Source organism: Oncorhynchus nerka, linkage group LG9b (genome assembly GCF_034236695.1).
Source record: "Oncorhynchus nerka isolate Pitt River linkage group LG9b, Oner_Uvic_2.0, whole genome shotgun sequence".
NCBI classification, from domain to species: domain Eukaryota; kingdom Metazoa; phylum Chordata; class Actinopteri; order Salmoniformes; family Salmonidae; genus Oncorhynchus; species Oncorhynchus nerka.
In genome coordinates this window covers 35,108,494-35,135,993 of record NC_088424.1, presented here as the reverse complement: position 1 = coordinate 35,135,993, position 27,500 = coordinate 35,108,494, and the positions used below count along the sequence as shown (strand labels likewise).

General features: G+C 47.9%; 1 protein-coding gene across 2 annotated transcripts in view; it reads right to left on the bottom strand.

Annotated features, from left to right (window-relative positions):
• LOC115114713 (ephrin type-A receptor 3-like) overlaps positions 1–27,500 on the bottom strand; it is a 229,942-nt gene that overhangs the window by 21,305 nt on the left and 181,137 nt on the right. For both annotated transcript variants that reach the window (XM_029643184.2, XM_029643185.2), the window contains exons 11-13: positions 18,420–18,487; positions 17,063–17,188; positions 16,090–16,275 (exon numbers count right to left, since the gene is read on the bottom strand). In XM_029643184.2, coding sequence (XP_029499044.2) covers positions 16,090–16,275; positions 17,063–17,188; positions 18,420–18,487 — 380 coding nt within the window. The remainder of the gene's footprint in view (positions 1–16,089; positions 16,276–17,062; positions 17,189–18,419; positions 18,488–27,500) is intronic.

Sequence of the window (27,500 nt, the reverse complement as noted above, 5' to 3'; positions counted from 1 at the left end):
GGAAGAAAGAGGAGATGTGGGGGAGGTGTGAGATGGGGAAGAAAGAGGAGGAGATGTGGGGGAGGTGTGAGATGGGGAAGAAAGAGGAGGAGATATGGGGGAGGTGTGAGATGGGGAAGAAAGAGGAGGAGATGTGGGGCAGGTGTGAGATGGGGAAGAAAGAGGAGGAGATGTGGGGAGGTGTGAGATGGGGAAGAAAGAGGAGGAGATGTATGGGAGGTGTGAGATGGGGAAGAAAGAGGAGGAGATGTGGGGGAGGTGTGAGATGGGGAAGAAAGAGGAGGAGATGTGGGGAGGTGTGAGATGGGGAAGAGAAGTGAGGAAAGACAGGTGAAGATTGAAAGAGGGGGAGAAGGGTGAGATTGGGGTGAGAGTGGAGAGGGTATGGCGGAGAATATGGTTGTCAGGGGAGAAGGGTGAGATTGGGGTGAGAGTGGAGAGGGTATGGCGGAGAATATGGTTGTCAGGGGAGAAGGGTGAGATTGGGGTGAGAGTGGAGAGGGTATGGCGGAGAATATGGTTGTCAGGGGAGAAGGGTGAGATTGGGGTGAGAGTGGAGAGGGTATGTCGGAGAATATGGTTGTCAGGGGAGAAGGGTGAGATTGGGGTGAGAGTGGAGAGGGTATGGCGGAGAATATGGTTGTCAGGGGAGAAGGGTGAGATTGGGGTGAGAGTGGAGAGGGTATGGCGGAGAATATGGTTGTCAGGGGAGAAGGGTGAGATTGGGGTGAGAGTGGAGAGGGTATGGCGGAGAATATGGTTGTCAGGGGAGAAGGGTGAGATTGGGGTGAGAGTGGAGAGGGTATGGCGGAGAATATGGTTGTCAGGGGAGAAGGGCAGGGGAGAGAAATACAGAATAAAATAAGTGAGAGGTAGGTGAGGATGGAGAGGGGAGGAGGGAGAGGGGAGGAGGGAGAAGAGGAAGACAGGGGGAAGGAGATGGGGAGGAAGGGGAAGGAGAGTAGGGCGAGAGGAGGGAGAGGGAAGGAGGGAGAGGGGAGGTGGAAGAGGGGTGGAGGGGGGGAGATGGGTTGTCAGGGGAGGTCAGTAACATCACTGGGAGCCCTACAGCTCTATACTGGGTAAAGACGGTGATACATCACCGTAAATGAAATCACTATCTCACTGAGATAAATGGCACACAAAAAACACACACACTGATAAATGCTTATCCTCACCCCCAGCAGAGGAAAATCCAATTCCCTTTCACTTTGATCCCTTAGACTAATGTGGCTGTCAAACGGGACACTGCCACCAGAGACTAGGCCAGAGGGTGTGTGTGTATCGACTGCAGGGCGAGCATCTGATTTTGAGGCTGTCCTGCAGAGAAGTGTGTCATGTGACTGCTCTATCGAAAGGGACAGATGAAAGGCGCTGTGGGATTGATCCGTACCAAAATAGAGGTCTGACAGCTAACAGCCCGTCCCCCTTCCCTAACAGATAGACAGACACGTGTGTGTATGCGTGAGATTGACAGACGAGCGGCAGGCAGGCAGGCAAGCAGGCAGGCAGGCAGGCAGGCAGGCAGACAGACAGACAGACAGACAGACAGACAGACAGACAGACAGACAGACAGACAGACAGACAGACAGACAGACAGACAGACAGACAGCTGTGATACAACTGGGGAGCTCAAGGTTTGAGGAAAATACAAGAAAGAATGTTCTTGAATAAAGGTGTGTGTGCAAAAGCAAAGAGCTTCCCTAACTACAAATATAATGGGATGAGTGTTTCATTGTGGTTCCCAGCTCTGACCACTGTGAAACCCTTGAGAAAACTTCACCGTTCAGTTGACGAGTCCAGTCCTTCATTCATTATCCTATTGGTCTATAATTCCTCTGCTTTCTGAAGTCTTCATCTGGACTCCTGCCATGGAGAATTAGCATGACAAGATCCCAGGGAGTTAACACCAAACCACACACACACACTCCCCTCTGTCTGTTTATCTCTCCCTCCCTCTGTCACTCTGATCCCCTACAATAGACCCCATTGACCACGTCTTGAGACTGAATCACATGCCAGACATGCACATAAAGCCCTCCTCCAAACACACACGGTCAGGTTGCCACATTTTACCTCTCTCCGTTGGAGTATCAACCCTCTGGAGTATCGCCTCTCTGCTGTGTTAAATGAAGCCCTGTTCTTAAGACCCTACAGAAACACATTCCCTTCAGCCAAAATAAAGAGACATTCATTAAGATGCGTAAAGATAGAGACACTTCAAACCCGCAGAATGAAGGAATACCACTCGGTCGAAGATAAGTTGTGTGTAGCCCTATTATCGCATAAATTAGCTGTTTTCAAGGCTTTCAACTTTAATATCTTCAAAAGAGCCAAGGTTGTCTGATTGCTTCTGAGGTCAATGTGTATGTCCAGTTTCTAACTCAGAGCGGTAATACAGCTGTAGCTTTTGTAACAGAGCCAGTAAACAAGCACCTGACAGAAACAAAGAACTCTGACGATCAGGACTATATGAAGGCACTCAGCAGTGATGGGATAACACTGCTGCACTGGTAAAGCAAGTAGCCTAGCAGTTAAGAGTGTTGGGCGGGTAACCAAAAGGTCACTGGTTCAAGTCCCCGAGATGACTAGGTGAAAAATCTGCTGCTGTGCACTTGAGCATGGATAAGTGTGTCTGCTAAATGAACAAAATGCTGTGTGTATTTGTGTGGTGTGACTGGGAAAGAGAGGTGTTCTCTATTTGCATGTGCTGAAGATTGTTTAAATATGTGTCGGCTGATGTTTGTATCTGTGTGTGTGATGCTCAGTGTCCAGCCCAGTTTATTTGCAGTGAGCAGAATTGCAGATTGCCTATTGATCTTCTGCCTGGTGTGAGAGCAGCAGAGTGTAAAATGGATCCAGGAGTTTGTGTTTTTAACAGCACTTCATTAACACATGCTTTTAATGAGAGAACTGGCCTCCTATCGCCTCAGTCAACCTTGTACACCACAGTGCTGATCTGTCCACTGTGGAAGTGTTCTAGCGAGAGAAACCACATGGAATGTTAACTGGAGATTGTTAACTGCATATTGATTCAGATAGAGGGGTTTTAACTACAATATTAATACTATGTGTGAGAGCATATGGATCTATTCGTACGGCTGGAGGAGCATAAAGTGAGAGACAGAAACACATCAAATCTCCAATAAATTCACCACACAAAGAGTGTTTAAACTAACATTATTCTCCACACAAAGGAGAGCCTCCAAATGCATAACTACTTTACCCAAATACAGGATAACAGATTAGGGGAGAGAATAGAGCAGGCCTTAACCAGGTGCTGAGAGAGAACGTATTAGATAGATAGCCGGCAGATGAGATGACGAGGTGTACCTAATTGTAGGATTTCCAGATGAGCCGATTGCCGCAGCGATTATGTGAGGCTTATAAAGAAAGGATAAATAGATAAAAGGACAGATGGAGAGAGATAGGGAGAGCGCATGCAGCACTTTTCCAATTCGCGGAGAAAAGGTCAATTTCCTCTCTCGTTCTCTTTGTGTGCGGCGATCTCATTTTCATAACAATGGCAGCAATCACAGAAAGACATGCGGGCTCTCATTAGAATACCAGGATATCAGGATAGAAGGCTCTCAATAGAACACTAGGATATAAGCCTCTCATTAGAATACCAGGATATCAGGCTGGAAGGCTCTCATTTGAATACCAGGATAGAAGGCTCTCATTAGAACACTAGGATATAAGCCTCTCATTAGAATACCAGGATATCAGGCTGGAAGGCTCTCATTAGAATACCAGGATAGAAGGCTCTCATTAGAACACTAGGATATAAGCCTCTCATTAGAATACCAGGATATCAGGATAGAAGGCTCTCATTTGAATACCAGGATAGAAGGCTCTCATTAGAACACTAGGATATAAACCTCTCATTAGAATACCAGGATATCAGGATAGAAGGCTCTCATTAGAATACCAGGATATAAGCCTCTCATTAGAATACCAGGACAGAAGGCTCTCATTAGAATACCAGGACAGAAGGCTCTCAATAGAATACCAAGACAGAAGGCTCTCATTAGAATACCAGGACAGAAGGCTCTCATTAGAATACCAGGATATAAGCCTCTCATTAGAATACCAGGATATAAGGCTCTCATTAGAATACCAGGACAGAAGGCTCTCATTAGAATACCAGGACAGCAGGATAGAAGGCTCTCATTAGAATACCAGGACAGAAGGCTCTCATTAGAATACCAGGACAGAAGGCTCTCATTAGAATACCAGGACAGCAGGATAGAAGGCTCTCATTAGAATACCAGGACAGAAGGCTCTCATTAGAATACCAGGACAGAAGGCTATCATTAGAATACCAGGACAGAAGGCTCTCATTAGAATACCAGGACAGAAGGCTCTCATTAGAATACCAGGACAGAAGGCTCTCATTAGAATACCAGGACAGAAGGCTCTCATTAGAATACCAGGACAGAAGGCTCTCATTACAATACCAGGACAGCAGGATAGAAGGCTCTCATTAGAATACCAGGAGAGCAGGATAGAAGGCTCTCATTAGAATACCAGGACAGCAGGATAGAAGGCTCTCATTAGAATACCAGGACAGCAGGACAGAAGGCTCTCATTAGAATACAAGGACACAAGGCTCTCATTAGAATACCAGGACAGCAGGATAGAAGGCTCTCATTAGAATACAAGGACAGAAGGCTCTCATTAGAATACCAGGACAGCAGGATAGAAGGCTCTCATTAGAATACCAGGACAGCAGGATAGAAGGCTCTCCTTAGAATACCAGGGCAGCAGGATAGAAGGCTCTCATTAGATTACCAGGACAGCATGATAGAAGGCTCTCATTAGATTACCAGGACAGCAGGATAGAATACTCTCATTAGAATACCAGGATAGCGAGATGGAAGGCTCTCATTAGAATACCACGACAGCGGGATGGAATACTCTTATTAGTATACCAGGACAGCGGGCTGGAATACTCTTATTAGAATACCATGAAAATGGAATGGAATACTCTTATTAGAATACCATGAAAATGGGATGGAAGGATCTCATTAGAATACCAAGAAAATGGGATGGAAGGATCTCATTAGAATACCAGGAAATTGGGATGGAAGGATCTCATTAAAATACCAGGAAACTGGGATGGAAGAATCTCATTAGAATACCAGGAAATTGGGATGGAAGGATCTCATTAAAATACCAGGAAAGTGGAATGGAAGGCTCTCATTAGAATACCAGGAAAGTGGGATGGAAGGATCTCATTAAAATACCAGGAAAGTGGGATGGAAGGCTCTCATTAGAATACCAGGAAAGTGGGATGGAAGGATCTCATTAAAATACCAGGAAAGTGGGATGGAAGGCTCTCATTAGAATACCAGGAAAGTGGGATGGAAGGATCTCATTAAAATACCAGGAAACGGGATGGAAGGTTCTTGGGGTTTTAAGGGGGTATAATGAGAAAACACACACACATTTACGTACAGGCAGTGTTGCCAACACATTTTCAGGGGAAGTTGCTAGAGGCATGTTGAGTTGTTGCTAAAAGTTGCTAAATGATGTTGTGATGTCATTGCGTGATGACGTCGTTACGTAATAACCTAAAACTGCGTCATTACGTAGAATAGACAATAACTTAACTAAAATTTACTGGCCATCTCGGCGAAAAATATTATTTGACATTTGTTAGTTTAGATTTGTTTTTTTATTATCACATATTTTTATTTGTAAAAGTAATAAACACAACACATTTTATTTGATCACGTATTTTTATTTGTAAAAGTAATAAACACAACACATTTTATTTGATCAGATATTTTTATTTTTAAACACAACACATTGAATTATTGAATTACATTTCATGTATTTTCTTTTTAACTAGTAAACCTATTCTGAAAAATTATAGTTTTAAGCAGTGTATTGGTAGTTAATTAACACGCTACCTAACTGATCAACAATCATAGGTACATGCTAATATCAAGGTATATATGCTATCTTATTGAACAAGCAACTTAACCCAAATAATGATGTGTGCGCTAGCCATCTCTCTCCAGCTCTCTCCAGGTTGTTGTGCTGCCTGGCTGGCTAGCTGCCCAATGCTGTCCTCCAGGTATTGCCACTGTTCTCACTCACACTGCAGTACACACTGCCACCATCAGCTGTGTGTCTCCGCCAGTTCCAGAAAGTCCACTCCTTGCATACGTACTGTAAATACGATGAATCATAGATTGGCAAGGAAATCCTCTTCATCTTCACTGTCTCACTGAATTGTCAAGGAGCTGGAACCAGCACAAGAGGATGGAGGGGCCTTAAAGCTGTATGTGCCAAACTGCTGCAGAACTTCACTTGGTAGTTTATGCTGGTAACAGGTATCACCAGCCAGCTTCAGTCCATATCGCACCAGGAGTATGGAGTTGAGAGTGTGCAGTAACATTCTATTGCTTAACTTTGACTTGACAACACTCATTTGGCTGAACAGCTGTTCAACCTCCGCATTTGAGTGTGTTAAAGCGAGTGCAGCTTCACGCAGTTCTTCAAATGGATTTGACCCGGAAGAGTCCGTGTATTTATTCACTTCACTCCAAAACTTGACTGTATTTTCAGTTGAGTCCCACCTAAACAGATGGATGATTCTCCACTGGGAAACAATTTGATCAATTGTTTGGGGCTTGTACCCCAGTAGCTCAGCTACTATTTATTTGTTTTATTTTTTATTGTGCTTTAGTGTTTCCTTAACACTGAACAAGGCCATGTTTCGCAAGGCTTCAAGGTTGTCTAGGAGCCTTGCTTGCAGCTCCTTGCTTAAAGCAACAATGTAGTTGATGCACTGTCTCCGAATGACCTTTTCTTCTTCTGGCGCAAGACTGAGTTGGTACACCGTGCTCTCAAAAAGGTACCCAAGGTATGGTGAAGGACATCGATGATTTCCATAGGGTTGACTACTCTGCTGCAGATTGATGTTAAGAGGTGTACCAGATTGTCCAAAAGCTTGACAGGATCTATTTGCTCTCCATCAAATGACTTGTCATGTAGACATAGTTGGTCTTGTCCATATACATGGCGTGGAGCACATCCGCCATGTATAGCAATGCTCACTGGCCTTGGTCAACTCAAAGTGGAGTTTGAGTTCTTCCCACTGGCTCAATATATGAGTTGCCGCAGGCTCAATCGATAGCCAACGTGTGGCACACACTTTGGTGATCTGCAGGGGTTTCTGGCCACAATTAATGGTGGCATACACTGTTTTGTACGTCTCACGCCGTTTTGGGGAAATAGAAAACCAGTTGTAGGTTTCCCTGATTAAGTACTCAACACTCCTAGGGATGGTTTACCTGATTAAGTACTCAACACTCCTAGGGATGGTTTCCCTGATTAAGTACTCAACACTCCTAGGGACGGTTTCTTTGGATGCTGCACTGACAGCAAATTGTAAAGAATGGCACACACAGCGGATGAGTACCAAATTGGGCAACGCACATTCTTCCTTTGAAGTCTTGTGTATCCCAGTCATCACGGACGCATTATCATTGCCAATACCCTGAAGATTCTCTTTTTTAAGGTTACACTTCTCAAGAAACTCAACTACCTCGTTTACTATTGATCTGGCATCGCCCCCCTCTCCAATTCAACCAGCCAGAGAAATGTGGACACAACGGTTCTTTTTTTAGCACTGAAATACCGAATCACCACACCGAAGGAATTTCGAGACTCTGACATCAGTGGACTCATCCAAAAGGAGACTGAACTTTTCATCCCCCACATCTGATGATACCCTTTAAAGAAAATAAGGAGTCAGAACTCCTCTAATCATTTCTGTGCACTTGGTACAGTACATTTGGAAGTTTGTTGCTGCCACAGAATCTGAAAAGGCAGCTTTGCAAGCCATACCTAAATGGTCGCATGCTAGCAGCGAACAATGCTCCGCAATGGCCAGTGCCATAGTGGCTTCTGTGCTTTCTTAGTTATCCACTTTTCCACTAGTGTGTGTGTCTGTGTGTGTGTGTGCGTGTGCGTGTCTGTGTGTGTCTGTGTCTGTGTGTCAATGTATGTGTGTCTGTGTGTGTCTGTGTGTGTGTGTGTGTGTGTGTGTGTGTGTGTGTGTGTGTGTGCTTGGTTTATGTTTCACAGTGCATTAAAATGCTACTTCTGAGAGAAAAGAGCAGCAATTACCAACCTGTGCCTGTGGAATAAAAAGCAATTCTGATTTATTCTGCTAATAGTTCTACAAACCACTCTACCCAGCCAAGCAAAGGTCAAAATTATCATCTCTAATTAGAGAGAGAGAGAGATATAAAATAAAAATGATTAAGAAATGCAGAGTGATTTTCAGCTTTCATTTGCACATTACTGAATATTCATGAAGATAAAAAACACATCCAATTAACTCAGTGAATTATTAATATTCATGATGAGGTTATGCATATGCACTCGTTATTTTGTTGTGTGACCTACAGTGCTTTCAGAAAGTATTCACACCCCTTGACTTTTTCCACATTTTGTTGTGTTACCGCATGAACATTCAAATGATTCAATTCAGTTTTTTCTCTCACTGGCCTTCACACAATTCCCCACCATGTGAAAGTGGAATTATGCTTTTCAACATTTGTGCAAATTAATAAAAAATTAAAGCTGAAATGGCTTCAGTCAATAAGTATTCAACACATTTGTTATGCCAATCCTAAATAAGTTCTAGAGTAAAAATGTACTTAACAAGTCACATAATAAGTTGCATGGAGTGTTTAACATTATTTTTTAAAGACTACCTCATCTCTGTAGCCCACACATACCATACTCTGTAAGGTCCCACAGATGTGAATTTCAAACATAGATTTAACCACAAAGTACAGGGAGGTTTTCCAATGCCTTGCAAAGAAGGGTACCTATTAGTCTAGTAAATGGGTAAAAAAACATGGCAAGACCTGAAAAGGATTGTCTAGCAATTATCAACAACCAATTTGAATACTCCAGCTCATCTACAAGTCTCTGCTAGGTAAAGCTCCGCCTTATCTCAGCTCACTGGTCACCATAGCAGCACCCACCCGTAGCACTCGCTCCAGCAGGTATATCTCACTGGTCACCCCCAAAGCCAATTCTTCCTTTGGCCGCCTCTTCTTCCAGTTCTCTACTGCCAATGACTGGAACGAACTGCAAAAATCTCTGAAGCTGGAGACTCTTACCTCCCTCACTAGCTTTAAGCACCAGCTGTCAGAGCAGCTCACAAATCACTGCACCTGTACAAAGCCCATCTGTACATAGCCCATCCAATCTACGTCATCCCCATACTGTATTTATTTATTTATCTTGCTCCTTTGCACCCCAGTATCTCAAATTGCACATTCATCTTCTGCACATCCTACCATTCCAGTGTTTAATTGCTATATTGTAATTACTTTGCCACCATGGCCTACTTATTGCCTTACCTCTCTTATCCTACCTCATTTGCACATGCTGTATATAGATTTTCCTACTGACTGGGGTGGAGACATGGGGGAGACGAGGGGAGACTGGGTTGGAGACATGGGGAGACTGGGTTGGAGACATGGTGGAGACATGGGGAGACTGGGTTGGAGACATGGTGGAGACATGGGGGAGACTGGGTTGGAGACATGGGGGACACTGGGTTGGAGACATGAGAGAGACATGGGGAGACTGGGTTGGAGACATGAGGGAGACTGGGTTGGAAACATGGGGAGACTGCGTTGGAGGCATGGGGGAGACATGGGGAGACTGGGTTGGAGACATGGGGAGACTGGGTTGGAAACATGGGGAGACTGGGTTGGAGACATGGTGGAGACATGGGGGAGACTGGGTTGGAGACATGGTGGAGACATGGGGAGACTGGGTTGGAGACATGGGGGAGACTGGGTTGGAGACATGGGGGATACTGGGTTGGAGACATGGGGAGAATGGGTTGGAGACATGGGGAGACTATGTTGGAGACATGGGGAGACTGGGTTGGAGACATGGGGAGACTGGGTTGGAGACATGGGGAGACTGGGTTGGAGACATGGGGAGACTGGGTTGGAGACATGGGGAGACTGGGTTGGAGACATGGGGGAGACTGGGTTGGAGACATGGGGGAGACTGGGTTGGAGACATGGGGAGACATGGGGAGACTGGGTTGTAGACATGGGGAGACTGGGTTGTAGACATGGGGAGACTGGGTTGTTGACATGGGGAGACTGGGTTGGGGACCTGGGGAGACTGGGTTGGAGACATGGGGAGACTGTGGGAGACTGGGTTGGAAACATGGGGAGACTGGGGGAGACTGGGTTGTAGACATGGGGAGACTGGGGGAGACTGGGTTGGGGACATGGGGAGACTGGGTTGGAGACATGGGGAGACTGTGGGAGACTGGGTTGGAAACATGGGGAGACTGGGGGAGACTGGGTTGTAGACATGGGGGAGACTGGGGGAGACTGGGTTGGAGACATGGGGAGACTGGGTTGGAGACATGGGGAGACTGTGGGAGACTGGGGGAGAATGGGTTGGAAACATGGGGAGACTGGGGGAGACTGTGTTGTAGACATGGGGGAGACTGGGGGAGACTGGGTTGGAGACATGGGGAGACTGGGTTGGAGACATGGGGAGACTGTGGGAGACTGGGGGAGACTGGGTTGTAGACATGGGGAGACTGGGGGAGACTGGGTTGGAGACATGGGGAGACTGGGTTGGAGACATGGGGAGACTGTGGGAGACTGGGGGAGAATGGGTTGGAAACATGGGGAGACTGGGGGAGACTGTGTTGTAGACATGGGGGAGACTGTGTTGTAGACATGGGGAGACTGGGGGAGACTGTGTTGTAGACATGGGGAGACTGGGGGAGACTGTGTTGTAGACATGGGGGAGACTGGGGGAGACTGGGTTGGAGACATGGGGAGACTGGGTTGGAGACATGGGGGAGACTGTGGGAGACTGGGGGAGACTGGGTTGTAGACATGGGGGACTGGGTTGGAGACATGGGGGGACTGGGTTGGAGACATGGGGAGACTGGGTTGGAGACATGGTGGAGACATGGGGGAGACTGGGTTGGAGACATGGGGAAGACTGGGTTGGAGACATGGGGGAGACTGGGCTGGAGACATGGGGGAGACATGGGGAGACTGGGTTGGAGACATGGGGAGACTGGTTTGGAGACATGGGGAGACATGGGGAGACTGGGTTGGAGAGATGGGGAGACTGGGTTGGAGACATGGGGAGACTGGGTTGGAGACATGGGTTGAGACATGGGGGAGACACGGGGAGACAGGGTTGGAGACATGGGGCGACTGGGTTGGAGACATGGGGAGACTGGGTTGGAGACATGGGGGAGACATGGGGAGACTGGGTTGGAGACATGGGGGAGACTGGCGGGAGACTGGGTTGGAGACATGGGGAGACTGGGTTGGAGACATGGGGGAGACTGGGTTGGAGACATGGGGAGACTGGGTTGGAGACATGGGGGAGACTGGGTTGGAGACATGGGGATACTGGGTAGGAGACATGGTGGAGACATGGGGGAGACTGGGTTGGAGACATGGGGAGACTGGTTTGGAGACATGGGGAGACATGGGGAGACTGGGTTGGAGAGATGGGGAGACTGGGTTGGAGACATGGGGAGACTGGGTTGGAGACATGGGTTGAGACATGGGGGAGACACGGGGAGACTGGGTTGGAGACATGGGGAAGACTTGGTTGGAGACATGGGGGAGACTGGGCTGGAGACATGGGGGAGACATGGGGAGACTGGGTTGGAGACATGGGGAGACTGGTTTGGAGACATGGGTAGACATGGGGAGACTGGGTTGGAGAGATGGGGAGACTGGGTTGGAGACATGGGGAGACTGGGTTGGAGACATGGGGCGACTGGGTTGGAGACATGGGGAGACTGGGTTGGAGACATGGGGGAGACATGGGGAGACTGGGTTGGAGACATGGGGGAGACTGGGGAGACTGGGTTGGAGACATGGGGGAGACATGCGGAGACTGGGTTGGAGACATGGGGAGACTGGGTTGGAGACATGCGGAGACTGGGTTGCAGACATGGGGGAGACTGGGTTGTAGACATGGGGATACTGGGTTGTAGACATGGGGAGACTGAGTTGTAGACATGGGGAGACTGGGTTGGAGACATGGGGGAGACTGGGTTGGAGACATGGGGAGACTGGGTTGGAGACATGGGGGAGACATGGGTAGACTGGGTTGGAGACATGGAGGAGACATGGAGAGACTGGGTTGGAAACATGGGGAGACTGGGTTGGAGACATGGGGGAGACTGGGTTGGAGACATGGGAGACTGGGTTGGAGACATGGGGAGACTGGGTTGGAGACATGGGGAGACTGTGGGAGACTGGGGGAGAATGGGTTGGAAACATGGGGAGACTGGGGGAGACTGGGTTGTAGACATGGGGGAGACTGGGGGAGACGGGGTTGGAGACATGGTGGAGACATGGGGAGACTGGGTTGGAGACATGGGGGAGACTGGCGGGAGACTGGGTTGGAGACATGGGGAGACTGGGTTGGAGACATGGGGGAGACTGGGTTGGAGACATGGGGAGACTGGGTTGGAGACATGGTGGAGACATGGGGGAGACTGGGTTGGAGACATGGGGGAGACTGGGTTGGAGACATGGGGGAGACTGGGCTGGAGACATGGGGGAGACATGGGGAGACTGGGTTGGAGACATCGGGAGACTGGGTTGGAAACATGGGGAGACTGGGTTGGAGACATGGTGGAGACGTGGGGGAGACTGGGTTGGAGACATGGGGAGACTGGGTTGGAGACATGGTGGAGACATGGGGAGACTGGGTTGGAGACATGGGGAGACTGGGTGGGAGACTGGGTTGGAGACATGGGGGAGACATGGGGAGACTGGGTTGGAGACATGGGGAGACTGGTTTGGAGACATGGGGAGACATGGGGAGACTGGGTTGGAGAGATGGGGAGACTGGGTTGGAGACATGGGGAGACTGGGTTGGAGACATGGGTTGAGACATGGGGGAGACACGGGGAGACTGGGTTGGAGACATGGGGCGACTGGGTTGGAGACATGGGGAGACTGGGTTGGAGACATGGGGGAGACATGGGGAGACTGGGTTGGAGACATGGGGGAGACATGGGGAGACTGGGTTGGAGACATGGGGGAGACTGGGGAGACTGGGTTGGAGACATGGGGGAGACATGGGGAGACTGGGTTGGAGACATGGGGAGACTGGGTTGGAGACATGCGGAGACTGGGTTGCAGACATGGGGAGACTGGGTTGTAGACATGGGGATACTGGGTTGTAGACATGGGGAGACTGGGTTGTAGACATGGGGAGACTGGGTTGGAGACATGGGGGAGACTGGGTGGAGACATGGGGGAGACTGGGTTGGAGACATGGGGGAGACATGGGTAGACTGGGTTGGAGACATGGGGGAGACATGGAGAGACTGGGTTGGAAACATGGGGAGACTGGGTTGGAGACATGGGGGAGACTGGGTTGGAGACATGGGGAGACTGGGTTGTAGACATGGGGAGACTGGGTTGGAGACATGGGTGAGACCGGGGGAGACTGGGTTGGAGACATGGGTGAGACTGGGGAGACTGGGTTGGAGACATGGGCGAGACATGAGGAGACTGGGTTGGAGACATGGGGAGACTGGGTTGGAGACATGGGGAGACTGGGTTGGAGACATGGGGGAGACATGGGGAGACTGGGTTGGAGACATGGGGGAGACATGGGGAGACTGGGTTGGAGACATGGGGAGACTGGGTTGAAGACATGGGGAGACTGGGTTGGAGACATGGGGGAGACTGGGTTGGAGACATGGGGAGACTGGGTTGGAGACATGGGGGCGACATGGGGAGACTGGGTTGGAGACATGGGGGAGACTGGGTTGGAGGCATGGGGGAGACTGGGGAGACTGGGTTGGAAACATGGGGAGACTGGGTTGGAGACATGGGGGAGACTGGGTTGGAGGCATGGGGAGACTGGGGAGACTGGGTTGGAAACATGGGGAGACTGGGTTGGAGACATGGGGAGACTGGGTTGGAGACATGGGGATACTGGGTTGGAGACATGGGGAGAATGGGTTGGAGACATGGGGAGACTGGGTTGGAGACATGGGGAGACTGGGTTGGAGACATGGGGGAGACTGGGTTGGAGACATGGGGAGACTGGGTTGGAGACATGGGGAGACTGGTTTGGAGACATGGGGGCGACATGGGGAGACTGGGTTGGAGACATGGGGAGACTGGGTTGGAGGCATGGGGAGACTGGGGAGACTGGGTTGGAAACATTGGGAGACTGGGTTGGAGACATGGGGAAGACTGGGTTGGAGGCATGGGGGAGACTGGGGAGACTGGGTTGGAGGCATGGGGGAGACTGGGGAGACTGGGTTGGAAACATGGGGAGACTGGGTTGGAGACATGGGGAGACTGGGTTGGAGACATGGGGGATACTGGGTTGGAGACATGGGGAGACTGGGTTGTAGACATGGGGAGACTGGGTTGGAGAAATGGGGGAGACTGGGTTGGAGACATGGGGAGACATGGGGAGACTGGGTTGGAGACATGGGGGAGACATGGGGAGACTGGGTTGGAGACATGGGGAGACTGGGTTGGAGACATGGGGAGACTGGGTTGTAGACATGGGGGAGACTGGGTTGGAGACATGGGGAGACTGGGTTGGAGACATGGGGGAGACTGGGTTGGAGACATGGGGAGACTGGGTTGGAGACATGGGGGAGACATGGGGAGACTGGGTTGGAGACATGGGGAGACTGGGTTGTAGACATGGGGAGACTGGGTTGTTGACATGGGGAGACTGGGTTGGGGACCTGGGGAGACTGGGTTGGAGACATGGGGAGACTGTGGGAGACTGGGTTGGAAACATGGGGAGAATGGGGGAGACTGGGTTGTAGACATGGGGAGACTGGGGGAGACTGGGTTGGGGACATGGGGAGACTGGGGGAGACTGGGTTGTAGACATGGGGAGACTGGGGGAGACTGGGTTGGAGACATGGGGAGACTGGGTTGGAGACATGGGGGAGACTGTGGGAGACTGGGGGAGAATGGGTTGGAAACATGGGGAGACTGGGGGAGACTGTGTTGTAGACATGGGGAGGCTGGGGGAGACTGGGTTGGAGACATGGGGAGACTGGGTTGGAGACATGGGGGAGACTGTGGGAGACTAGGGGAGAATGGGTTGGAAACATGGGGAGACTGGGGGAGACTGTGTTGTAGACATGGGGAGACTGTGTTGTAGACATGGGGAGACTGGGGGAAGACTGTGTTGTAGACATGGGGAGACTGGGGGAGACTGTGTTGTAGACATGGGGGAGACTGGGGGTGACTGGGTTGGAGACATGGGGAGACTGGGTTGGAGACATGTGGGAGACTGTGGGAGACTGGGGGGAGAATGGGTTGGAAACATGGGGAGACTGGGGGGAGACTGTGTTGTAGACATGGGGGAGACTGGGTTGTAGACATGGGGGAGACTGGGGGGAGACTGGGTTGGAGACATGGAGGAGACATGGTGGAGACATGGTGGTGAGGGTGGGCATTTATATAGGCATTTATATTTAGTGACATTCATATATATATATTGATAAGTTACTGTCCTACAGGCTTAGAATGTCAGTGCAGACAGAAGATACACCATTAAGCCAAGTAAGTGATGCATTGTAAATAAATACTGTGCTGAGCTAAGTGTTTGGAAATGATTCAAGCATGTTTTGAGAGAGAGAAATCGAGAGAGAGAGGGAGGGAGCGAGGGATGGAGGGAGAGAGAGGGAGAGAGAGAGAGAGAGAGAGAGAGAGAGAGATCCATCCAAACACTATTTCTCTAATGTAATAACAAGCACTAGTAAACATGTGCCCCTTGTACCTACATGTATACGCACACACAAACAGACACATCAACAGCATGGGCTGCCATGGTAACTGGAGCCTCTACCTGGTCGAGGGTCAGGTCTGATTCTCATTAAGAGCACAGCTGTCTCTCTCACACATAGGTACGTTACACACATACATGCACACACAATACATGATCCAAAACAAACAATAGTCATATCTAAAGGAATAGGTGAAATACTGTGTGGTGATGGACAATCTCTGCTTAGATTAGTCAAAGTAGCTGTCAATCACTCACATCGTGTGACCACACCCTCCAGTCTGATGATGTTTGGGTGGTCGAACTGTCCCATGATGCTGGCCTCAGAGAGGAAGTCCCGCCTCTGTTTGTCAGCGTATCCTGCCTTCAGACTCTTTATGGCCACGTAGATCTCCCTCTTCCCCTGGAGTCGAAGACAACCACTACACACCTCCCCAAACTCACCTACAACGCACACAGATACCCACAGTATAAATAACTACACAGCTCCCAAAACTCAATTTCAATACACACATACACTGAGTGAACAAAACATTAAGGACACCTGCTCTTTCCATGACATATACTGACCAGGTGAATCCAGGTGAAAGATATGATCCCTTATTGATGTCACTTGTTAAATCCACTTCAATCAGTGTAGAGGAAGGGGAGGTGACAGTTTAAATAAGGATTTTTAAGCTTTGAGAAAATTGAGACATTATTGTGCATGTGTGCCATTCCGAGGATGAATGGGCAAGACAAAATATTTAAGTGCCTTTGAACGGGGTATGGTATTAGGTGCCAGGTGCACCATGTTGTGTCAAGAACTGCAACGCTGCTGGGTTTTTCACAGTCAACAGTTTCCTATGTGTATCAAGAATGGTCCACCACCCAAAGCACTTCCAGCCAACTTGACAACTGTGGGAAGCATTGGAGTCAACATGGGCCAGCATCCCTGTGGAATTATTTTGACACCTTGTAGAGTCCATGCCCCGACAAATTGAGTCTGTTCTGAGGACAAAAGGGGTGCAACTCAATGTTAAGAAGGTGTTCCTAATGTTTGGTATACTCAGTGTATACAGCATTAGTAATCACACTCAACTCCGCAAACTCTCCCACATTACACATACACATTGAATGTAAAATGCCCATTTCAAAGTGTCTGCGTGATTGATTAATAATCAGACTGCTCTTGACTGCACCATTGGTGTCCCACAAGGATCTAGGTAAGGGCCACTCAGGGATCACTCACCCGCTCCGATGACTCTCTCTATGCTGATGCTGGAAGCATCAATCTCTTTGGCAAAGTCTCTGACCGCCTGGTTAGGATCCTCATAGGTGTGTGGATGGATATATATCTTACTGCCAGGAAGTTTGACTGGAGACAAAAAAGAGAGACAGCGACAGAGACAAAAACAAAGAGGGCGATAGATCTCAATAACTTTCCTGTAGAAAGCGGTACAACACACACAGAAAGCAGTACAACACACACAGAAAGCGGTACAACACACACAGAAAGCGGTACAACACACACAGAAAGCGGTACAACACACACAGAAAGCGGTACAACACACACAGAAAGCGGTACAACACACACAGAAAGCGGTTCAACACACACAGAAAGCGGTACAACACACACAGAAAGCGGTACAACACACACAGAAAGCGGTACAACACACACAGAAAGCGGTACAACACACACAGAAAGCCGTACAACACACACAGTAAGCGGTACAACACACACAGAAAGCGGTACAACACACACAGAAAGCGGTACAACACACACAGAAAGCGGTACAACACACACAGAAAGCGGTACAACACACACAGAAAGCGGTACAACACACACAGAAAGCGGTACAACACACACAGAAAGCGGTACAACACACACAGAAAGCGGTACAACACACACAGAAAGCGGTACAACACACACAGAAAGCGGTACAACACACACAGAAAGCAGTACAACACACAAATGCGTTCAACTACAACGTAATTAAAGGTACAGAAATGGCTGCCGAATCCTTGAGAGTTCAATATCACACTACATTGCCTCTCAGAATTGTTTTTGTTTACTACTCACAACAACACTTGTATAGTTGCTTCTCAGAAAAAATTGTACAAGTTATTTGTTTGAGTTGAAGTAAACTTGAGCATCTTATGACGGTGACAGTGATTCTCTGAGAATGTAAATTGCTTCTGTGTGGTCTAGCAAATGTTTTGAATGTTAGAGCTGAGGCAGAGTATATTTATCCTGATTTTCCCACGTAGAGATAAAAAGGTATCTTCCTGTTTGATGGATTGCAAACATCTGAATCACTTTCTGTTTATGTAAATGTAACAATAACATGTGACACATCGAAAGCATGTACTCTGTTTGTGTGTGTGTGTGTGTGTGTGTATATGTGATGCTTGGCAAAGTAAACATGCAGGGCATTCAGCAAACACAAACAGCTTCTTCATAAAAATATCATAAACAACCCATTATGGAAGGTTTCACACGACTCTGAAGAAATGCTTCTTTGGCTGCCTCTGAAAGAGATATCCTTCCTCTGCTGTATATTTGAGAGTGTGTTGTGTGTGTGTGTGTGTGTGTGCGTACTGTGTACCTCTTCCATGTTGAAACTGCAGCTTCTCTTCGTCAGGGTCCTGCTTGGCTTTAATGTACCCACAGTGTCTGAGGAACAAAACACACCAACCGGTTAATGACATCATGGTTTGTGTGTGTCTATGTGTGCTTGTGCGGGTGTGAGAGTTGTGTGTCTAGTGTGTGTACTTTGTGTTGTGTGTGTGCCTTGTGTGAGAGTTGTGTGTCTTGTTTGTGTATCTTGTGTGTGTTGTGTGCGAGAGTTGTGTGTCTTGTGTTGTGTGTCTTGTGTTGTGTGTGTGTGTTGTGTTGTGTTGTGTGTTTTGTGTGTTGTGTGAGTGCGTATGCACACCAACTTTTAATTTCAATGTAAGAAACATGGTACACATTGAACAGCCGAGGGCATTTGAAAGTCTAGGAATATTCTCCTATTTTTCTCCCCCTTCTCATCCCCTCTATCCCCCTCTCTCTCTGGTCTCTAATGCAGGAGCCTGGGGCTGTGAGAGTAGTAGTCCTTTTCTCTCTCCCCCCCTTCTCTCTTTCTCTGATTCTCTCTCTGAGCCTTTTCCTGGTGTGTGAAATAGCCTAAGTTTGTTCTTAAGTGTCTCTGTGTGTGTGTGTGTGTGTGTTGGCACCCTCCAGGCTGTAGTCATCCCCTTTAATTAGAGGTCCATGCACACACACACACACACACACACACACACACACACACTGCAGAGCCGATCAATCCAGCAATCAATAACAACCATCAATCGATTGATCAGCCCAGCTGTGAGGAAGTGTTAGACTTGCTCTGTTTAAAAAGCGCCACTCTTTGTGAGAGGTTGGGTCGGGGTTGGGGGCAGAGGGGTTAATATTAGCTTTTCTCCGCTCTGTAAAACTTCAGTAGGAAAACAGCACATTTAATAAGCCAATTCACACAAAACACCATTACATTTAATGCTCACTTAACTACAGCATGAAGGTTTTAGCCCAATATATAAAAGCGTAAAATCAATTTTCACATCGTCAGGTACTAAAACAACACATAAATGGTTTCTTTCTTGGCTCCTCTTCTCCCTTCTTCTTTGCTCTCCTCTATGATCTTTTCCTTTAATTTCCTCTGCTCTTTTCCTTCAAACCATCGTTTCCTCTTCTCTCTTCACTTGCTTTCTCTTCATTCCCCCTATCCACTCCTCCCCCTCTCTCCAATCATCTCTTCTCATTATCAAGACTTATGAAGGGACGTTTTTCCAGAAAAGAAAGCCCCTCCATCTTTTACATCCTAAGCAGGGCCCAGTACATCTGAAAGACATTCTGATTATAATTGGTTTGGAATTAGTTCCAAGAGCTGTGATAGGGATAGGACAAGCACCTGCTATAGATGGGGAGAGGGATAGGACAAGCACCTGCTATAGATGGGGAGAGGGATAGGACAAGCACCTGCTATAGATGGGGAGAGGGATAGAACAAGCACCTGCTATAGATGGGGAGAGGGATAGGACAAGCACCTGCTATAGATGGGGTGAGGGATAGAACAAGCACCTGCTATAGATGGGGAGAGGGATAGAACAAGCACCTGCTATAGATGGGGAGAGGGATAGGACAAGCACCTGCTATAGATGGGGAGAGGGATAGAACAAGCACCTGCTATAGATGGGGAGAGGGATAGGACAAGCACCTGCTATAGATGGGGAGAGGGATAGGACAAGCACCTGCTATAGATGGGGAGAGGTATAGGACAAGCACCTGCTATAGATGGGGAGAGGGATAGGACAAGCATCTGCTATAGATGGAGGGAGGGATAGGACAAGAACCTGCTATAGATGTAGGGAGGGATATGACAAGCACCTGCTATAGATGGAGGGAGAGATAGGACAATCACATGCTATAGATGGAGAAAGGGATAGGACAAGCACCTGCTATAGATGGGGAGAGGGATAGGACAAGCACCGGATATAGATGTAGTAAGGGATAGGACAAGCACCTGCTATAGATGGGGAGAGGGATAGGACAAGCACCTGCTATAGATGGGGAGAGGGATAGGACAAGCACCTGCTATAGATGTAGTAAGGGATAGGATAAGCACCTGCTATAGATGGGGAGAGGGATAGGACAAGCACCTGCTATAGATGGGGAGAGGGATAGGACAAGCACCTGTTGTAGATGGAGAGAGAAATAGGACAAGCACCTGCTATAGATGGGGAGAGGGATAGGACAAGCACCTGCTATAGATGGGGAGAGGGATAGGACAAGCACCTGCTATAGATGGGGAGAGGGATAGGACAAGCACATGCTATAGATGGGGAGAGGGATAGGACAAGCACCTGTTATAGATGGAGAGAGGGATAGGACAAGCACCTGCTATAGATGTAGTAAGGGATAGGACAAGCACCTGCTATAGATGGGGAGAGGGATAGGACAAGCACCTGCTATAGATGGGAAGAGGGATAGGACAAGCACCTGCTATAGATGGGGAGAGGGATAGGACAAGCACCTGTTGTAGATGGAGAGAGAAATAGGGCAAGCACCTGCTATAGATGGGGAGAGGGATAGGACAAGCACCTGCTATAGATGGGGAGAGGGATAGGACAAGCACCTGCTATAGATGGGGAGAGGGATAGGACAAGCACATGCTATAGATGGGGAGAGGGATAGGACAAGCACCTGTTATAGATGGAGAGAGGGATAGGACAAGCACCTGCTATAGATGGGGGAGGGATAGGACAAGCACCTGCTATGGATGGGGAGAGGGATAGGACAAGCACCTGCTATAGATGAGGGGAGGGATAGGACAAGAACCTGCTATAGATGGGGAGAGGGATAGGACAAGCACCTGCTATAGATGGGGAGAGGGATAGGACAAGCACTGGATATAGATGGGGAGAGGGATAGGACAAGGACCTGCTATAGATTGGGGAGAGGGATAGGACAAGCACCGGATATAGATGGGGAGAGGGATAGGGCAAGCACCTGCTATAGATGGGGAGAGGGATAGGACAAGCATTGGATATAGATGGAGGGAGGGATAGGACAAGCACCTGCTATAGATGGGGAGAGGGATAGGACAAGCACCGGATATAGATGGAGGGAGGGATTGGACAAGCACCTGCTATAGATGGGGAGAGGGATAGGACAAGCACCTGCTATAGATGGGGAGAGGGATAGAACAAGCACCTGCTATAGATGGGGAGAGGGATAGGACAAGCACCTGCTATAGATGGGGAGAGGGATAGGACAAGCACCTGCTATAGATGGGGAGAGGTATAGGACAAGCACCTGCTATAGATGGGGAGAGGGATAGAACAAGCACCTGCTATAGATGGAGGGAGGGATAGGACAAGCGCATGCTATAGATGGAGGGATGGATAGGACAAGCACCTGCTATAGATGGGGAGAGGGATAGGACACGCACCTGCTATAAATGGGGAGAGGGATAGGACAATCACCTGCTATAGATGGGGAGAGGGATAGGACAAGCACCTGCTATAGATGGGGAGAGGTATAGGACAAGCACCTGCTATAGATGGAGGGAGGGATAGGACAAGAACCTGCTATAGATGGAGGGAGGGATAGGACAAGCGCATGCTATAGATGGAGGGATGGATAGGACAAGCACCTGCTATAGATGGGGAGAGGGATAGGACACGCACCTGCTATAAATGGGGAGAGGGATAGGACAATCACCTGCTATAGATGGGGAGAGGGATAGGACAAGCACCTGCTATAGATGGGGAGAGGTATAGGACAAGCACCTGCTATAGATGGAGGGAGGGATAGGACAAGAACCTGCTATAGATGGGGAGAGGGATAGGACAAGCACCTGTTGTAGATCGAGAGAGGGATAGGACAAGCACCTGCTATAGATGGAGGGAGGGTTAGGACAAGCACCTGCTACAGATGGAGGGAGAGATAGGACAATCACATGCTATAGATGTAGTAAGGGATAGGACAAGCACCTGCTATAGATGGGGAGAGGGATAGGACAAGCACCTGCTATAGATGGGGAGAGGGATAGGACAAGCACCTGTTGTAGATGGAGAGAGGGATAGGACAAGCACCTGCTATAGATGGAGGGAGGGTTAGGACAAGCACCTGCTATAGATGGGGAGAGGGATAGGACAAGCACCTGCTATAGATGTAGGGAGGGATATGACAAGCACCTGCTATAGATGGAGGGAGAGATAGGACAATCACCTGCTATAGATGGGGAGAGGGATAGAACAAGCATCTGCTATAGATGGGGAGAGGGATAGAACAAGCACCTGCTATAGATGGAGGGAGGGTTAGGACAAGCACCTGCTATAGATGGGGAGAGGGATAGGATAAGTACCTGCTATAGATGGGGAGAGGGATAGGACAAGCACCTGCTATAGATGGGGAGAGGGATAGAACAAGCACCTGCTATAGATGGAGGGAGGGATAGGACAAGCACCTGCTATAGATGTAGGGAGGGATATGACAAGCACCTCCTATAGATGGAGGGAGAGATAGGACAATCACATGCTATAGATGTAGTAAGGGATAGGACAAGCACCTGCTATAGATGGGGAGAGGGATAGGACAAGCACCTGCTATAGATGGGGAGAGGGATAGGACAAGCACCTGTTGTAGATGGAGAGAGGGATAGGACAAGCACCTGCTATAGATGGGGAGAGGGATAGGACAAGCACCTGCTATAGATGGGGAGAAGGATAGGACAAGCACCTGCTATAGATGGGGAGAGGGATAGGACAAGCACCTGCTATAGATGGGGAGAGGGATAGGACACGCACCGGATATAGATGGAGGGAGGGATAGGACAAGCACCTGCTATAGATGGGGAGAGGGATAGGACAAGCACCTCCTATAGATTGGGAGAGGGATAGGACAAGCACCTGCTATAGATGGGGAGAGAAAGAACCTGTCTACCAGCAAAACAGGGGAAAGGGATAAGGCTACTAGGGAATTTGATTTGATTTGATTTATTAGGATCCCCATTAGCCGACGCCAATGGCAACAGCTATTCTTACTGGGGTCCGACACACAACGAAAAATACATTACAGACCAAAGACCAAAGACATTTTACATTTAAAAACATTAACATGTACTGTGTGTGTGCATCAAACAGTTACACATACATGTCAGTACATACACACAACCAGTAGGTCACATGTCAGTACATACACACAACCAGTAGGTCACATGTCAGTACATACACACAACAAGTAGGTCACATGTCAGTACATACACACAACAAGTAGGTCACATGTCAGTAGATACACACAACCAGTAGGTCACATGTCAGTACATACACAACCAGTAGGTCACATGTCAGTACATACACAACCAGTAGGTCACATGTCAGTACATACACACAACCAGTAGGTCACATGTCAGTACATACACACAACCAGTAGGCCACATGTCAGTACATACACACAACCAGTAGGTCACATGTCAGTACATACACACAACCAGTAGGTCACATGTCAGAACATACACACAACCAGTAGGTCACATGTCAGTACATACACACAACCAGTAGGTCACATGTCAGTACATACACACAACAAGTAGGTCACATGGGGAGAGACGTTATGCCGTGAGGTGTTGCTTTATTTGTATTTTACATACACAACCAGTACATACACACAACCAGTAGGTCACATGTCAGTACATACACACAACAAGTAGGTCACATGTCAGTACATACACACAACAAGTAGGTCACATGTCAGTACATACACACAACAAGTAGGTCACATGTCAGTACATACACACAACAAGTAGGTCACATGTCAGTACATACACACAACAAGTAGGTCACATGTCAGTACATGCACACAACCAGTAGGTCACATGTCAGAAAATACACACAACAAGTAGGTCACATGTCAGTACATGCACACAACCAGTAGGTCACATGTCAGAAAATACACACAACAAGTAGGTCACATGTCAGTACATGCACACAACCAGTAGGTCACATGTCAGGATATACACACAACCAGTAGGTCACATGTCAGTACATGCACACAACCAGTAGGTCACATGTCAGAAAATACACACAACAAGTAGGTCACATGGCAGTACATACACACAACAAGTAGGTCACATGGCAGTACATACAAACAACAAGTAGGTCACATGGCAGTACATACACACAACAAGTAGGTCACATGTCAGTACATATACACAACCAGTAGGTCACATGGGGAGAGGCGTTATGCCGTGAGGTGTTGCTTTATTTGTATTTTTAAACCAGGCTTGCTGTTCACTTGCTCTATATAAGATGGAAGGGAGTTCCATGAACTCATGGCTCTGTATAATACTGTATGTACGCTTCCTTGAATTGATTCTGGACCTGGGAAAAGGAGTGAAAGGGAGAGTAAAATGAGTGAGAGGGAAAAAGAGGAGAGGAATTAGAGGTGATGAGGAGGAATGAGGTCTTGTTAGCCTCAGTTAATATGACAGTAGTTCAGTGCCTAATCCCTGTGTTTTTACACAGTTGAACAGGTGGAATAACTCAGCCTAAAATGGGCCCTTTAGGGGATACTGTCTATGTCTGGGACTGGGGTGAGAGAGGGAGAGGCAGGGAGAAAAACACACAATCCTAAGCAACCTGCATACACATTGTTTGAAGTACATAGACCAACATAGCTTCTTTAGTAGGTCAAAGCTGTGTGCTGAAAATCCTTGGTAGAACATGGGTGGAGTAGGCATGGTGGGGCTCATGTGAATTTCCTTCGTTATGTTTTTTACACTGGAAAGGGGATTTTCTGTTAAAGGTGCATTATACAACATTTCCACAGGCAAAGCTAGAGAAATGTTTTTGCAACCAAAGGTCTTTCATTGGCAGTGCTATTGTAAACTTTAATTCACCCTCTGCCAAAAGGTCTGAGCCTTAATGGCACAGGGGGTGTGCTTGCATAACTGCAAGGGTTGCTGGTTAAACCCTGGACTGTTGGCTGTTGTCCTCTAATACCTCAAATACATTTTGGACTTCCTATTAAAGTATGCATAGAACTTACAATGGATAGCTCAATTGATTGCAACAGTCTTACATTGTAAAATATGACTAAAATCCCATTGAAAGAAAACGGTTTTAAAACATTGACTTTTGAGCTATGCATCCTATACATTTATACAATCCGGGTTAAGGGGGGCATTAGCTCCCTCCCCCACCCCTAGAGCTGTGCCACCGGAATGGCCGTGCACGGCAGAGTTGGTGACAAATATCCAACACAAAGACTAGTCCAGAATCCAGATCGTAGCTGTAGATACAATCAAGATGGTTAAATGGAAAAGTTGTTGGTGTGGCACTGTTGATCAGCAAACATTTTGATTAAAATGTCAAGAAGACAGGTAAGTAAAGTATTATGGATGTTAGAATTTTTTTTCTCCTGATGCTAGCAAGCATGCATTTGCACCAGGCAGGCAGTGGACTACCAAGGAACTGTTTATATGTAAAATTTGCTAGCAATTTGTTTTCTCAGCTACAGTTTGAGTTGTGTCCTGTCTGACCCTGAAATGTGGCTAGCTCTTACCGTAGCTTGGACTATGGAGTAACTAGCTAGTTTTGCAAAATCCCATTGCATACATTGTAAGATAACAGCGTGACAATTTGCCCAAAGTTTGGTGTTAGTTAGGAAGCTAGGTTGAAAATAGCTGTATCCCTGAAAACCAGAACAGCCGGTTGTTAGCAACTTGGTTAAGGCTAGTTTTGAATTTGATGCAGCTAGCTATGCTTTGTTGAAAAATGTAGGACTGGCATTCGGATGTGAGCTAACATTAGCTAGCTTCTGGGTCGAGGTCAGCTGCTTTTGTCCGGCTCTAGCTAGCTAGCTAATGGCTGAAGTAATTTGTGTAAAAACATTCTATAACCAAATATAGCTAGCTACCTTTCTTTTGCATTTCCGTTAGCTAGCTAACTGTCAGCTAACTGGTATTAGCTAGCTACAGAAGCTAGTTGCTGGACTTTGGACAAGCAAGCTAACGTTAGTTAACATTAGCTAGCTAGCTAATCAAAATACAGTATCTGTTTGCATTTAATGATTAACCTCAGATTGAATACCACAATATAGCTAGTTTCTACAGTAGCCTAGGTTTGTTCTCATCCACTTCTTATGACTGGCAGCCTGGTGCAGCTGTAATGCTGCTGAGCAACCAAGTTGCTCGACCCGGTGTTAGAACTCTGAGCTTTGCTATTTTACAAGACCATGGTGCTTGCCTACAGAGCTGTGAGGGGAACGGCACCTCAGTACCTCCAGGCTCTGATCAGGCCCTACACCCAAACAAGGGCACTGCGTTCATCCACCTCTGGCCTGCTCGCCTCCCTACCACTGAGGAAGTACAGTTCCCGCTCAGCCCAGTCAAAACTGTTCGCTGCTCTGGCCCCCCAATGGTGGAACAAACTCCCTCACGACGCCAGGACAGCGGAGTCAATCACCACCTTCCGGAGACACCTGAAACCCCACCTCTTTAAGGAATACCTAGGATAGGATAAAGTAATCCTTCTCCCCCCCCCCCCTCCCCCCCCCCCCTTAAAAGACCTAGATGCACTATTGTAAAGTGGCTGTTCCACTGGATGTCATAAGGTGAAAGCACCAATTTGTAAGTCGCTCTGGATAAGAGCGTCTGCTAAATGACTTAAATGCTTTGGCTGAAAAATATATTAGCATTGTCAGAAATGCTACAAAAAGGTAGCACATTGTTGGTTCCCCTACAAACTGCAATAAACTTTGATTTGATTCCGATTGTATGTGTGTGTGTGTGTGTGTGTGAGACACTGTTGCCCTTACAAACGTATTCAGCTGGAAAGGTGGCAAGTCTAATGGTCACTTTATGGATGTCGAGCAAGGTCCAGGCAAGAAATTAGATGTTTTCCTAATGCTAACGATCACAGTATACAGTTTAGCAGATGTAATAGCGGGTGCAGCGAATGCTTGTGTTACTAGCTCCTAACAGTGCAGTAAAAAAAAAATGAAATTAAGAAATCAGGAATACACAAACACTCCAGTGCAACTGCCGCAAGGGACAAACCACCCACTGATGAAACACTTCCCCATTCACTTCAGGTGTGCACATGTGTGCGTGTGTGTGTGTGTGTCTGTGTAAATGGGGGTCTCTAAGAGGGGTGCA